Source organism: Schistocerca gregaria, chromosome 1 (genome assembly GCF_023897955.1).
Source record: "Schistocerca gregaria isolate iqSchGreg1 chromosome 1, iqSchGreg1.2, whole genome shotgun sequence".
Lineage (NCBI taxonomy): Eukaryota > Metazoa > Arthropoda > Insecta > Orthoptera > Acrididae > Schistocerca > Schistocerca gregaria.
In genome coordinates, this window is record NC_064920.1 from 744,013,077 (window position 1) to 744,028,857 (window position 15,781).

General features: G+C 45.2%; 2 protein-coding genes across 2 annotated transcripts in view; one reads left to right on the forward strand and one right to left on the reverse strand.

Moving 5' to 3' along the window:
• LOC126267554 (waprin-Rha1) overlaps positions 1–15,781 on the reverse strand; it is a 169,128-nt gene that overhangs the window by 87,472 nt on the left and 65,875 nt on the right. The gene's annotated exons all lie outside the window — the stretch shown is intronic.
• LOC126267535 (kynurenine formamidase) overlaps positions 1–15,781 on the forward strand; it is a 48,176-nt gene that overhangs the window by 6,842 nt on the left and 25,553 nt on the right. Inside the window, exon 3 of the mRNA XM_049972840.1 lies at positions 7,661–7,765. Coding sequence (XP_049828797.1) covers positions 7,661–7,765 — 105 coding nt within the window. The remainder of the gene's footprint in view (positions 1–7,660; positions 7,766–15,781) is intronic.

The following is a 15,781-nucleotide window of genomic DNA, read 5'->3' on the forward strand; positions in this document are numbered from 1 at the left end:
TTTAACTGCGCTGTCACAATACGTGTATTTGCTACTGAAATTCGACATAAATAATCAATGTAAATTAAAAAGAGTGATGTACTTGTACGTATCTACAAGACTAGAGGGAAAAATGACCTTTATTGTCTACTGTTAAAGCTGTCAGTGGCTCAGAAAGGAGTTGAAAATCCGGTAAACTGAACCGTTCCATATCATGCCTATAAAAAAAATCATTCAAATGGTCTAGGGAACACGTAACTAATTAATCTGCACCTCCATGCAGTTGGCAACTGCCCTATATTTTAGGGTCACAAGCTCACTGAAGTGCGGCGCCTCGAAGGCCATAAGTCTGGTAGCGCGACCGCCACCAGCGTTATTTGCTCATGCCTCACCTCTCTGTCACCTTGCACCCGGACTGAGGACTGCGCGAGACGCCGCCGCTACGAACGCGCTGTGCTGTTGGCACAAGCCGCCTTGGAAACAGTCGCAGTTTTCCCTTTTCATGACTTACACCAGAAGGTTGTAATGTCATTCGAAAACAGAGGTCACCGTTTTTAAAAGGCGTGCGCAACTTCGTTGCACATCGTCCGAACATCGACAGTGCCGGCCATTGGCAAGAATTGAGCGCAGCAACCGCATTTGTCAACGTGATTGCAATCTCGTGGATTCAGTATCCCCTCCATAGCGTGAAAGAAACTGTTTACATAGGCTCTCCCAAGCCCGGAAACACTATAGGTTTGGTTTCAACAACTTTGTTTGCTCTTATGATACTACACTGAATAGCAAAAGAAACTGGTACACCTGCCTAATATCGTGTAGGGTCCCCGAGAGCACGTAGAAGTGCAGCAACACGAGCGTGGCATGGACTCGACTAATGTCTGAAGTAGTGCTGGAGGGAACTGATACCAGGATTGACCTCACATACGTCAGAGTACTACGAGGTGGAGATCTCTCCTGAACAACACGTTGCAATGCATCCCGTATATGCTCAATAATGTCCATATCTGGGGACTTTGGTGGTCAGCGGAAGTGTTTAAACTCAGAAGAGTGTTCATGAAGCCACTATGTAGCAATTCTGGACGTGTGGGGTGTCGCATTGTCCTGCTGGAATTACCCAAGTCCGTCGGAATGCACAATGGATGCAGGTGGTCAGACAGGATGCTTACGTACCTGTCACCTGTCAGAGTTGTATCTACACGTATCAGCGGTCCCATATCACTCCAACTGCATAGACCCCACACCTTTACAGAGCCTCCACCTGCTTGTACAGCCCTCTGCTGACATTCAGGGTCCATAGATACATGAGGTTGTCTCCATACCCGTACACGCCCATCCGCAGGATACAATTTCAAACGAGACTCGTCCGACCAGACAACATACTTCCAGTCTACAACAGTCTAATGTCGATGTTGATGGGCCCAGGCGAGGCGTAAAGCCTTCTGTCATGCAGTGAGGGTACACCCCGGAAGAGCATATCGATGATGTTTTATTGAATTTTTCGCACGCTGACACTTGTTGATGGCCCAGCACTGAAATCTGCTACAATTTTCGGAAGTGTGCACTTCTGTCACGTTCTACAGCTACATCTACATTCATACTCCGCAAGCCACCCAACGGTGTGTGGCGGAGGGCACTTTACGTGCCACTTTCATTACCTCCCTTTTCTGTTCCAGTCGCGTATGGTTCGCGGGAAGAACGACTGTCTGAAAGCCTCCGTGCGCGCTCGAATCTCTCTAATTTTACATTCGTGATTTCCACGGGAGGTATAAGTAGGGGGAAGCAGTATATTCGATACCTCATCCAGAAACGCACCCTCTCGAAACCTGGCAAGCAAGCTACACCGCGATGCAGAGCGCCTCTCTTGCAGAGTCTGCCACTTGAGTTAGCTAAACATCTCCGTAACGCTATCACGCTTACCAAATAACCCTGTGACGAAACGCGCCGCTCTTCTTTGGGTCTTCTCTATCTTCTCCGTCAATCCGATCTGGTACGGATCCCACACTGATGAGCAATACTCAAGTATAGGTCGAACGAGTGTTTTGTAAGCCACCTCCTTTGTTGATGGACTACATTTTCTAAGGACTCTCCCAATGAATCTTAACCTGGCACCCGCCTTACCAACAATTAATTTTATATGATCATTCCACTTCAAATCGTTCTGCATGCATACTCCCAGATATTTTACAGAAGTAACTGCTACCAGTGTTTGCTCCGCTATCATATAATCATACAATAACGGATCTTTCTTTCTATGCATTCGCAATACGTTACATTTGTCTATGTTAAGGGTCAGTTGTCACTCCCTGCACCAAGTGCCTATCCGCTGCAGATCTTCCTGCATTTCGCTACAATTTTCTAGTGCTCCAACTTCTTTGTATACTACAGCATCATCCGCGAAAAGTCGCATGGAACTTCCGACACTACCTACTAGGTCATGTATATGCATTGTGAAAACCAATGGTCCTCTAATACTCCCCTGTGGCACGCCAGAGGTTACCTTAACGTCTGTAGACGTTCTCCATTGATAACAACATGCTGTGTAAAAACTCTTCAATCCAGTCACACAGCTGGTCTGATATTCCGTAGGCTCTTACATTGTTTATCAGGCGACAGTGCGGAACTGTATCGAACGCCTTCCGGAAGTCTAGGAAAATAGCATCTACCTGGGAGCCTGTATCTAATAATTTCTGGGTCTCATGAACAAATAAAGCGAGTTGGGTCTCACACGATCGCTGTTTCCGGAATACATGTTGATTCCTACACAGTAGATTCTGGGTTTCCAAAAACATGATACTCGAGCAAAAAACATGTTCTAAAATTCTACAACAGATCGACGTCAGAGGTATAGGTCTATAGATTTGCGCATCTGCTCGACGACCCTTCTTGAGGACTGGGACTATCTGTGCTCTTTTCCAATCATTTGGAAATTTCCGTTCCTCTAGAGACTTGCGGTACACGGCTGTTAGAAGGGGGCAAGTTCTTTCGCGTGCTCTGTGTAGAATCGAATTGGTATTCCGTCAGGTCCAGTGGACTTTCCTCTGTTGAGTGATTTCAGTTGATTTTTTATTCGTTGGACACTTATTTCGATGTTAGCCATTTTTTCGTTTGTGCGAGGATTTAGAGAAGGAACTGCAGTGCGCTCTTCCTCTGCGAAACAGCTTTGGAAAAAGCTCTCTTTGCTTTCGCAGTAGTTTCCTAACTTTGTTGTTGAACCACGGTAGGTTTTTCCCGTCCCTCACAGTTTTACTCGGCACATACCTGTCTAAAACGCATTTTACAATTGCCTTAAACTTTTTCCATAAACACTCAACATTGTCAGAGTCGGAACAGAAATTTTCGTTTTGATCTGTTAGGTAGTCTGAAACCTGCCTTCTAATACTCTTGCTAAACAAATAAACCTTCCTCCCTTTTTTAAAAATTCCTATTAACTTCCATATCCAGGAGTGCTGCAACGGCCTTATGATCACTGATTCCCTGTTCTGCACTTACAGAGTCGAAAAGTTCGGGTCTGTTTGTTATCAGTAGGTCCTAGATGTTATCTCCACGAGTCGGTTCTCTGTTTAATTGCTCTAGGTAATTTTCGGATAGTACGCTCAGTATAATGTCACTCGATGCTCTGTCCCTACCACCCGTCCTAAACATCTGAGTGTCCCAGTCTATATCTGGTAAATTGAAATCTCCACCTAAGACTATAATATGCTGAGAAAATTTATGTGAAATGTATTCCAAATTTTCTCGCAGCTGTTCTGCCACTAATGCTGCTGAGTCGGGAGGTCAGTAAAAGGAGCCAATTATTAACCTAGTTCGGTTGTTGAGTGTAAACTCCACCCCTAATATTTCACAGGAACTATCCACTTCTACTTCACTACAGGATAATCTACTACTAACAGCGCCAAACACGCCACCACCGGTTGCATGCAATCTATCCTTTCTAAACACCGTCTGTGCCTTTGTAAAAGTTTCCGCTGAATTTATCTCTGGCTTCAGCCAGCTTTCTGTACCTATAACGATTTCAGCTTCAGTGCTTTCTATCAGCGCTTGAAGTTCCGGTACTTTACCAATGCACCTTCGACAGTTCCAATTACAATACCGATTGCTGCTTGGTCCCCGCATGTCCTGACTTTGCCCCGTATCCTTTGAAGCTGTTGCCCTTTCTGTCATTGCCCGAGGCCATCTAACCTAAAAAACCGCCCAGTCCACGTCACACAACCCCTGCTACCCGTGTAGCCGCCTGCTGCGTGTAGTGGACTCCTGACCTATCCAGCGGAACCCGAAACCCCACTACCCTATGGCGCAAGTCGAGGAATCTGCAGCCCACACGGTCGCAGAAACGTCTCAGCCTCTGATTCAGACCCTCCACTCGGCTCTGTACCAAAGGTCCGCAGTCAGTCCTGTCGACGATGCTGCAGATGGTGAGCTCTGCTTTCATCCCGCTAGCGAGACTGGCAGTCTTCAACAAATCAGATAGCCGCCGGAAGCCAGAGAGGATTTCCTCCGATCCATAGCGACACACATCATTGGTGCCGACATGAGCGACCACCTGCAGATGGGTGCACCCTGTACCCTTCATGGCAACCGGAAGGACCCTTTCCACATCTGGAATGACTCCCCCCGATATGCACACGGAGTGCACATTGGTTTTCTTCCTCTCTCTTGCTGCCATATCCCTAAGGGGCCCCATTACGCGGCTGATGTTGGAGCTCCCAACTACCAGTAAGCCCACCCTCTACGACTGGCCAGATCTTGCAGACTGAGGGGCAACCTCTGGAACCTTGAACGATTCTCTTCAGTCGTTGTTGGTCCCGTTATTGCAGGATCTTTTTCCTGCCGCAGCGATGTCGGAGATTTGATGTTTCTCCAGATTCCTGATATCCGTGCTACACTCGTGAAATGGTCGTACGAGAAAATCTTCCCTTCATCGCTGCCTGGGAGGTGCTGTGTCCCATCGCACGTTGGCCGACTATAACACCACTTTCAAACTCAGTTAAGTCTAGACAACCTGCCGTTATAACAGCAGTAACAGATCTAATAACTGTGCTGAATTCTACCTATTTACATATCTCTGTATTTGAATACGCATGCCTGTACCAGTTTCTTTGGCTTTCCAGTGTAATAATCTCTGTTGCAGGTCTCTATTGATGTACCGCGTGTTCTTTATTTGACGTAACGTCACTAAAAGATGCTTTAAGCTCGTGTTTTATAACACTCTGTTATTGTGTGTGTTATAATTTCAGTCCGAAGATTCGTGTGATGCAGCTCTCCAAGCTACTCTATAATGAGCAAGCCTCTTCATCTCTGAATAACTACTGTAATTCCTTCTGACTGTGTTTACCGTACTCATCTCTTGGTCTCTCTCTACGATTCCTCCACCCCCCACCCTCACCCCGCACTTCCCTCTGATACTAAACTGATGATCTCTTGATGTCTCAGAATGTGTCCTATCAACCGATCCATTCTTTTAGTCAAGCTGTGCCATAAATTTCTTGTCTCCCAATTCTGTTCAGTCCCTCGTCATGAATTACGTGATCTACCCATATAATCTTCAGCATTCTTCTGTAGCACAACATTTCAAAAGCTTCTATTCCCTTCTTGTCGAAACTGTTTTTCGTCACTTCGATACATGGCTACATTACAGTCAAATCGTTTCAGAAAAGACTTCCTAACACTTTAGTTTATATTTGACGTTAACAAATTTCCCTTCTTTAGAAACGCTTTCCGTACCACTGCCAGTCTACATTCTGTATCGTCTCTACTTCGGCCATTACCAATTATTTTGCTGTTCAGATAGGAAAACTCATGTACTACTTTCAGTATCTCAGTTCCTAACCTAATTCCCTTAGCATCACCTGATTTAATTCAGCTACATTCCATTATTCCTGGTTTTGCTTCTGTTGCAGTACACCTTATATCGTCCTTCCAAGACGCTCTCAGTTCCGTTCAGGTGTGCAAGTAAGTACGAAGGCGATGCTTTCCACTGTCGAGACTGAGCAGGAAGTTAATTTAAATCCCAGCAGCGTGTTTACCTCTCCTGCCCTGTAGATCGGGACAAGCTCTTTATAAACTGCCATCTAGAGGTGGACGCTAACAACGAGGGAGTGGTACAACATATCCAGTGCCTCAAGCACTGTGCAATATCTCTTGGTACTATCTGAATACTTTTCAATGTGCAGAATTATTTACTATTCCAAATCGTGAGAATATATACTTAACGGAAGTAGAGAAGGCTATATCAGAGATTAGATTAGATTAATAGTTGCTCCATAGGTCATGAACAGGACACTTCGTAATGATGTGGAACGTGTCAGTTTAACAAAACTTCCTTCATATCTCACAATTGAAGATTTTTTATTTTATTATTATTTTTCAATTATTGTGTGATTACTAGTTTAAACCTAAAATTCATTCTTTGACTAGAAGGAGTTGCCATTCAGATACTCTTTTAATTTATTTTTAAATTCTGGTTGTCTATTTGTAAGACTTTAGATGCTATTTAGTAAGTAACCAAAGACATATGTGGCAGCATAACTGATACCTTTCTGTGCTAAAATTAGATTTAACCGAAAATAGTGAAGATTAGCCTTTCTCCTAGTGGCGCAGCTGCGCCCGTGGCTGTTTCTTTTGATTTGGGATGGGTTATTAAGCGAATATGTATATTCATATTGTGAAGCTAATGTGAGTATCCCTAGTTTCCTCTCACAAACATATACAAGATGATTTTGAGTAGATTCGAGCTATTTTCTTATTATACGCTTCAGAGCAAAGAACTCTATGTTTGTTAATGGTATTATGCCCTCTACTGTACAGAACTGTATCTAATGTGTTTTATTAAACTTTAACGAGAGTCATTTTGTAGATAAGCACTTAATAATTTTCTAAAAGGCAATATTTACAATTTCCTCAGATAATTCTTGTTTGTTGGTTGTGATTAATGTACTTGCGTCATCAGCAAAAAGAACTGTCTTTGTTTCCTCGTGAATAGACAGTGGAAATTCATTAATATATGAAGTGTATCTGGATTATTAGTATGTTCGTACCGTAAGCGTTACAAAATTATTGAAACATCTACCTTGGCATTTTGTGGATAATGAACGTTGCTATCAGGACTTAAGAGGTAATTAAGAACACTAATGACTATGTGTAAGTGGAATGAAGATAACACAAAATTAGTGATTGACCTTCTTTCAACGGGCAATTTTTACTCTGAGCTAGTTATTTCTTATTCTAACAGGAAGAAAGTGTACTAGTGCTAATTTAATTGCAAACAGGTTTTTCTGGAAGCAGTGAGACTTTAGTTAAGGTACTGCAAGCAACACGACTGTAATTCCGTCCAGCCTTCCTGACAGGTTTTTCACTTCAGAATAATGATGGCGGCCGGGGTGGCCGAGCGGTTCTAGGCGCTACAGTCTGGAACTGCGCGACCGCTACGGTCGCAGTTTCGAATCCTACCTCGGGCACGGATGTATGTTATGTCCTTAGGTTTAAGCAGTTCTAAGTTCTAGGGGACTGATGACCTCAGAAGTTAAGTCCTATAGTGCTCAGAGCCATTTGAACAATTTTGAACCAGAACAATGATCCTTCTGGAACTGGACGACGAAGAAAGGTGTGAACTGTAAAAAAAAACTTCTCCCTTCCTTCCTCTGGTGGGCTGATCGCGAGAAGATGACGAGGTGCGCTGTTGCAGAGAGCGAGCGGGTGCGCGCGCAGCTCCCGCCGCTGGAGACGGCGCGCGTGGGGCCCGGGCCGAGACAGCTGGTCGACCTGTTCGTCGGGCCGCAGCTGCCCGCAGGTGAGCGCGCCGCTGCTGCACTGCGATACGCTCTTCACTAAAGCCCGATTAAAATTACTTGGTACTTGGCACTTCAAGCATTGTAGCTGCTTTCCTCCAGTCACGTCTGAACCGCACGCCGTTGTCATAGTGCCACAACGACTGGAGGGGTCACCTCCGGTTCCTTACTTTCTTGGTGTGTACGGATCCCGGATTGTCTCGCCTTTTTATTTCACGTTTCGTCACAATGATAACGACACCAAAAACAACACACACCGACAGACGCAAACGAAAGACACACTTTTCATACACAGCACTAACCAAACACTACTCTGTCCTTCCGGACAAGACACGATTCAGCGTCACACATATAGTTATAATCACAGAAATCGGCTTACATTAGATAAGCTTCACACATTGTATGAAGCCGAATTTTTGAAGATTTCAATTGGTCGTTTCGATTGGTTCAGTGGAAACATAAATACACTCCTGGAAATGGAAAAAAGAACACATTGACACCGGTGTGTCAGACTCACCATACTTGCTCCGGACACTGCGAGAGGGCTGTACAAGCAATGATCATACGCACGGCGCAGCGGACACACCAGGAACCGCGGTGTTGGCCGTCGAATGGCGCTAGCTGCGCAGCATTTGTGCACCGCCGCCGTCAGTGTCAGCCAGTTTGCCGTGGCATACGGAGCTCCATCGCAGTCTTTAACACTGGTAGCATGCCGCGACAGCGTGGACGTGAACCATATGTGCAGTTGACGGACTTTGAGCGAGGGCGTATAATGGGCATGCGGGAGGCCGGGTGAACGTACCGCCGAATTGCTCAACACGTGGGGCGTGAGGTCTCCACAGTACATCGATGTTGTCGCCAGTGGTCGGCGGAAGGTGCACGTGCTCGTCGACCTGGGACCGGACCGCAGCGACGCACGGATGCACGCCAAGACCATAGGATCCTACGCAGTGCCATAGGGGATCGCACCGCCACTTCCCAGCAAATTAGGGACACTGTTGCTCCTGGGGTATCGGCGAGGACCATTCGCAACCGTCTCCATGAAGCTGGGCTAAGGTCCCGCACACCGTTAGGCCGTCTTCCGCTCACGCCCCAACATCGTGCAGCCCGCCTCCAGTGGTGTCGCGACAGGCGTGAATGGAGGGACGAATGGAGACGTGTCGTCTTGAGCGATGAGAGTCGCTTCTGCCTTGGTGCCAATGATGGTCGTATGCGTGTTTGGCGCCGTGCAGGCGAGCGCCACAATCAGGACTGCATACGACCGAGGCACACAGGGCCAACACCCGGCATCATGGTGTGGGGAGCGATCTCCTACACTGGCCGTACACCTCTAGTGATCGTCGAGGGACACTGAATAGTGCACGGTACATCCAAACCGTCATCGAACCCATCGTTCTACCATTCCTAGACCGGCAAGGGAACTTGCTGTTCCAACAGGACAATGCATGTCCGCATGTATCCCGTGCCACCCAACGTGCTCTAGAAGGTGTAAGTCAACTACCCTGGCCAGCAAGATCTCCGGATCTGTCCCCCATTGAGCATGTTTGGGACTGGATGAAGCGTCGTCTCACGCGGTCTGCATGTCCAGCACGAACGCTGGTCCAACTGAGGCGCCAGGTGGAAATGGCATGGCAAGCCGTTGCACAGGACTACATCCAACATCTCTACGATCGTCTCCACGGGAGAATAGCAGCCTGCATTGCTGCGAAAGGTGGATATACACTGTACTAGTGCCGACATTGTGCATGCTCTGTTGCCTGTGTCTTATGTACCTGTGGTTCTGTCAGTGTGATCATGTGATGTATCTGACCCCAGGAATGTGTCAATAAAGTTTCCCCTTCCTGGGACAATGAATTCACCGTGTTCTTATTTCAATTTCCAGGAGTGTATTTTTCCGCAGTGTACAAATCTGAAGTGTAGAAGGTTGTAGCTTAGTATCCCATCAAATACAGCAAATTATTTTGTTTCTAAATCCAATCGAATGACCTTGATTATTATTTTTATTCAATTAACTGGCTTAAATGTAGTTTTTTTTACTTCTAATACTTTGCCAAATCATTTTCATGATCGTGATAACTTTTTAAGTGCTCTTATTTTTCTTCACACCAGGCTTTTTTCACTTTTGAACCTGCCTGTTTAAACAGGCTGTTTAGGTTTCTTTCCTGGTAACACCACATAGCGCTCCGTATGAAAATCACTGATTGTGCCGTGTGCAGTCTGTGGCAGGTTGGGATTGTTGGAATGTTCGTTTGTGTAGTGTTGGGCAGTTGGATGCGAACAGCGCGTAGCGTTGCGCAGTTGGAGGTGAGCTGCCAAGCCTGGCGAGTTGCCCAGTTCGCCGCTCAGCCGCGGCTACGCTGGCATCGCCTCGCTCGTACAATAAAGCTTCGTAATACTTCATAAGTTTACCAACAGATGGCCGAACTATGGAGTAACGTGCACGCAACGTGTTACACACATACAGCGTCTGAGTTAACTTAAACATAGCATGGTCGAAGGAGACAAAGGAAAGATAAACAGAGAAGCCTGTCACATATAAAGAAGGTATTACGTTTAATGAAGCTCGACATTTTCTCACGAAGCGCCCAAAAAAGTCTTTATCTGCCAAGTGAAATATTATTTGTTGTATTCATGGGCTGAAAAATACAAAATAGAATGAGTATGTTTACCACTGTCACAAAGTCTATATACCTATGTTAAGTAATTATTCAGAAGTTTTCATGTAGATTTTATTTTTGTTGAGAGTAATAACCCTCAAAATTCAAAACGTAATCTGTCTCCTGTAGTCATTTCAGGCAAAATCCCTCTTTATTTTATTCGGAAAGCAGTTTTTGTGTTTATTCAAGCTTATACAATGGCTAGCAACTCGCGATCGCGTAAAAGTTGTGAAATTTGGGGTTTCTTCGCCGATTTAGGTGATGGGAAAGCAAAGTGCAACTGTTGTTCTAAGAGTATTTCGCCTCGTGATTCGTCGACAGGCAGTAGAGGGAGGACTGAAGTGAAGGGAGAATGAGTGACGTAGCGCCGATGTAGTGGGAGAGGGAGAGGGGAAGAGACGCACTAGAAAAAAGTGTGGAGTGTGCTATCTGTGAAGAGTTTGAAGTACCAGTTCATTGAAATTGAATGGTTAGTTCACACTTCACTGGAGTGAAGCGTTCATTTGAACGACTCATTCACGAGCTCCCCATCACTAGCTGCCAGCAGTGGTGGATGTGGGGAGAGAGAGATGTCAGAGTTTTGAGCGGACGATCTGGACGTGTGCCCATCAGAAAAAGGAACATTCTTTTGTAGGGATTATTGAAAGTCAGACTGCGTTGGGCTAAAAAAACATTGTGTGTCAGTTTAGTGATGATCAGAATAAGTAAAAAGAGAAATGTCTGAGTACGTTCAGTTTTGCTCAGCTGTTTGAAAATCAAATAACGTAAGAGGTTTTCCAGCACTATCATTTTTAAATTTTTCTAAGTGGACGTTACAACTGTGTCGCTTATAATCTGGAACTAAGTGCCAACTAGGACTGCTCAACAGTTGGTAAGGCAGCAGCTCGTGAGGACAATTTCAGAAACCAATCGTCATCATCATCATTTGCTTGGGCCTTTGTCCCACTTCAAAGTTCGTCGGATAACAGCCGTTGTTTTATTATTGCGAGAAATGCGTGGTTGAACATAAGTGCAGATTCCAGCCAGGCGTGCAATTTGCGCTGTTGAAGAGTTCCTAGATAACAGAACGCAGCATGTCATTCTCAATGGAGAGAAGTCTTCCGAAGTAAGGGTGATTTCAGGTGTGCAGCAGGGGAGTGCCGTAGGACCGTTGCTATTCACAATATGCATAAATGACCTTGTGGATGACATCGGAAGTTCACTGAGGCTTTTTGCGGATGGTGCTGTGGTATATCGAGAGGTTGTAACAATGGAAAATTATACTGAAGTGCAGGAGGATCTGCAGTGAATAGACGCATGGTGCAGGGAATGTCAATTGAATCTCAATGTAGACAAGTGTAATGTGCTGCGAATGCATAGAAAGTAAGATCCGTTATCATTTAGCTACAATATAGCAGGCAGCAACTGGAAGCAGTTAATTCCATAAATTATCTGGGAGTACGCATTAGGAGTGATTTAAAATGGAATGATCATATAAAGTTGATCGTCGGTAAGATGCCAGACTGAGATTCATTGGAAGAATCCTAAGGAAATGCAATCCGAAAACAAAAGAAGTAGCTTACAAAAAAATGGCTCTGAGCACTATGGGACTTAACATCTGAGGTCATCAGTTCCCTAGAACTTAGAACTACTTAAACCTAACTAACCTAAGGAAATCACACACATCCATGCCCGAGGCAGGATTCGAACCTGCGACCGTAGCAGTCGCGCGGTTCCGGACTGAGCGCCTGAACCGCTAGACCAGCGCGGTCGGTGAAGTAGATTACAGTGTGCTTGTTTGCCCACTGCTTGAATACTGCTCAGCAGTGTGGGATCCGTACCAGATAGGGTTGATAGAAGAGATAGAGAAGATCCAACGGAGTGCAGCGCGCTTCGTTACAGGATCATTTAGTAATCGCGAAAGCTTTACAGAGATGGTAGATAAACTCCAGCGGAAGACTCTGCAGGAGAGACGCTCAGTAGCTCGGCACGGGCTTTTGTTGAAGCTTCGAGAACTTACCTTCACTGAGTAGTCAAGCAGTATATTGCTCCCTCCTACGTATTTCTCGCGAAGAGACCATGAAGATAAAATCAGAGAGATTAGAGACCGCACAGAGGTATACCGACAATCCTTCTTTCCACGAACAATACGAGATTGGAATAGAAGGGACAACCGATAGAGGTACTCAAGGTACCCTCCGCCACACACCGTCAGGTGGCTTACTGAGTATGGATGTAGATGTTGATGTTGTATGTGACCACGAACGGCACATGTGCAGTGTCCTCAACACGTCTGAAGTATCCGTCTAGGTGAGAACAGTGTTCTGTGTGGTTGTGAGTGCTTTATGTCGTATGTCGGAGCTACGTCAATTCGAGCGTAGGCCAAACTGCTGATGCTCGTATGGTTGAGCCGGCCGGAGTGGCTGTGCGGTTCTAGGCGCTACAGTCTGGAACCGAGCGACCGCTACGGTCGCAGATTCGAATCCTGCCTCGGGCATGGATGTGTGTGATGTCCTTGGGTTAGTTAGGTTTAATTAGTTTTAAGTTTCAGGCGACTGATGACCTCAGAAGCTAAGTCGCGTAGTGCTCAGAGCCATTTGAACCGTATAGTTGAGTACTTAAGCAACAAAGCCATCAGAAGTGTTTGGCGTTTCAAGAGGCACCATATCGAAGATTTGTAGCCGGCCGCGGTGGTCTCGCGGTTCTAGGCGCTCAGTCCGGAACCGCGCGACTGCTACGGTCGCAGGTTCGAATCCTGCCTCGGGCATGGATGTGTGTGATGTTCTTAGGTTAGTTAGGATTAATTAGTTCTAAGCTCCAGGCGACTGATGACCACAGATGTTAAGTCGCATAGTGCTCAGAGCCATTTGAACCATATCGAAGATTTATACCGCATACCTAATGCGGAAAAACATCATCCAGTAAGTCACAACGCGGAGATAGAATATGTTGAGTGATGACGACAGACGGCGATTGAAGAGGACTGTGGCGAAAAAACAAGAGAACGGCAGTTGCAGGAGTCAAAAGTCACTGCAAAACTGAATGTCGCACTCGCGATTTGCGAACCCTGTCAGCACCAAACTTAAACAAAGGGAGCTCAATAAGCTGTCAAGTGCAGGGCAAGATAGAATTACAAAAGCACTCATCAGTATTCCAAATGCACCTAACGGGAAAACATGGTACCGAAGTCATAAAACCTGGAATATGGAGCACTGGAAGGAAGTCGTTTGGTCGGATGAGTCTTGTTTCACACTGTATCCAACCTGTGGCCGACTTCACGTCCCAAGAGCGAAACATGGCGGGGCTCGGCGCTGATTTCGTCAGCGATATCCTGGTATTCCATGGGCCCCATGGCTACCCTGGAAGGTCGCATTACTGCCAACGATTATGTGATCATTTTAGCGGTTCCGGTCCTTCCGATGGTACAACGGTTGTTCACCGGTGGTGTGCTGAGTTCCAAGGTGACACGTACCCTGTTCACATAGCTCGCATCGTCCAGCGCGAGGACGAACTGCCGCTTCTTCCCTGCCCACGTCTCAATATTATTAAGCCCGTGTAGTTTACTTCAAAGAGAAGAGTTACTACGAATTTCTTACTTCTGAAGAGTTACTACGAATTTCTTACTTCTGCGTTTCAGTCAAGGAATAACACATTTAAGATTCATGATTTGTTCGGCACGTGAGCGTCCTTTCCTAATGCCTCATTCGTAATCACCCAGCTGAGTATCCAATTGATTTTTGCCGTAGTTTGAAGAGCTAATGAAAAAAAATCTTCTTGATTATTACGAGAAAAGAGATGTCACGACAATTGTTTACATCTATTCTGTCACTGTTCCTATAAAGTCGGTGCAGGGAACCAGCCACATGGCAGTTGCTTGGTTTAGCAAATGTTGTGGAATATCTCGGTTAGTTTTTCAGTAGCCTTGTTTCCGACACTCTTCCACTTTTCAGCAATTATCGAGTCTTTGCCTGCTGCGATTGCTGTTCTTCAGCGAATGTGTTATATGTTTAATTTCTTCTCTTGCTGGATATGATGAATTAGGACGGATGGGTGAGCTGTTTTAGAACTTGAAACTCGATTTTGGAGCCTTACAATTGAGGAAGAATTCGAAACAATTTCCAAGGATATGACAGTTATTCTTATTACTTGGGGATTGTACTTACTACTGTTTCGCTTGGATGTCTTAAAGAAATTTCTTATGTTGTTCTCCTTGAAGCCTTCCTCATTATGTAGGAAGTGATTCTCGGCAAAGCACGTTTACCCTCAGGCTAATTTCAGCAGCGTGTTTTCTCGCGCCCGTGAAATTCGTCCAGTTACCTCAAATCTGAGTTTCATTTCTCCCACGAAGCTTACCTTTATCTCAAAACCACATTACATTTGCAGTTGCACAATGGATGTTTCTTCAGGTCTGTTAAAAGGTTTTTGTTGTTAATTATATTCTCTAGTGTTCTTGCAGTTGCTCCTATTGGGACTTCAGCGTCTGGGTGAAATCTTTGATAGGTGTGACTTTGGGTCGAACCAGCCGATTTTTCTCCGTTGGCTCCTGCTTATGTTTCTTGGAAGAAGCTTAACTTTGTTTTTTGGAAATTTTCATCTGAGTTAAGTTTTTCACTGGATTTCCGGACCTCTAGTTGCGCTTTCTTTGCGATAGCCAGATGACCTCTTCTTAATATTTAATTTGTGTCATCAGTATTCTGGAAGACTTTAATCCATCACTACAACCCATCCGCTGTTGTATAAATGCCTTCAGTATTTTAGATGCATTGCTTTATTCAACAAAACATACCCATGCTTGTACAGTGCATTTTATAATGCAATTCGCCCTCCTTCCATTTTTTATTTATTTTTTTATTTCTCAGAATCTATGAAAGCACTTTGACCACTTACCAGCTACTCGCCAGGTTCCATCCCCTGCCTTTACTTTCATTAAAGTCATAAATATGTCCTCCACTCTATCTTGTTCCCTGGCCTATTTCTTTGTTTCTCCTGACTGTCTAATAATTTGAAATGCACCTGCCCATTGTTCACTGAACCCCCCACTTCTCAATGGTTTTTGCTGTAGAATATCTGGTAACACAGATTTATTTTAAACTTTCAACTCCAGATGTATTGGAAGCTCCGTTTTGAAAACTTAATTACGTCACTTAGAACACTTCATGTCGTTTAATGCTCTGAATTTTTCTGTTTGTCCAGTAATAGTAGGCCGGCCGTTGTGGTCGAGCGGTTCTAGGCGCTACAGTCTGGAACCGCGCGTCCTCTACAGTCGCAGGTTCGAATCCTGCCTCGGGCATGGATGTGTGTGATGTTCTTAGGTTAGTTAGGTTTAAGTAGTTCTAAGTTCTAGGGGACTGATGACCTCAGATGTTAAGTCTCATAGTGCTC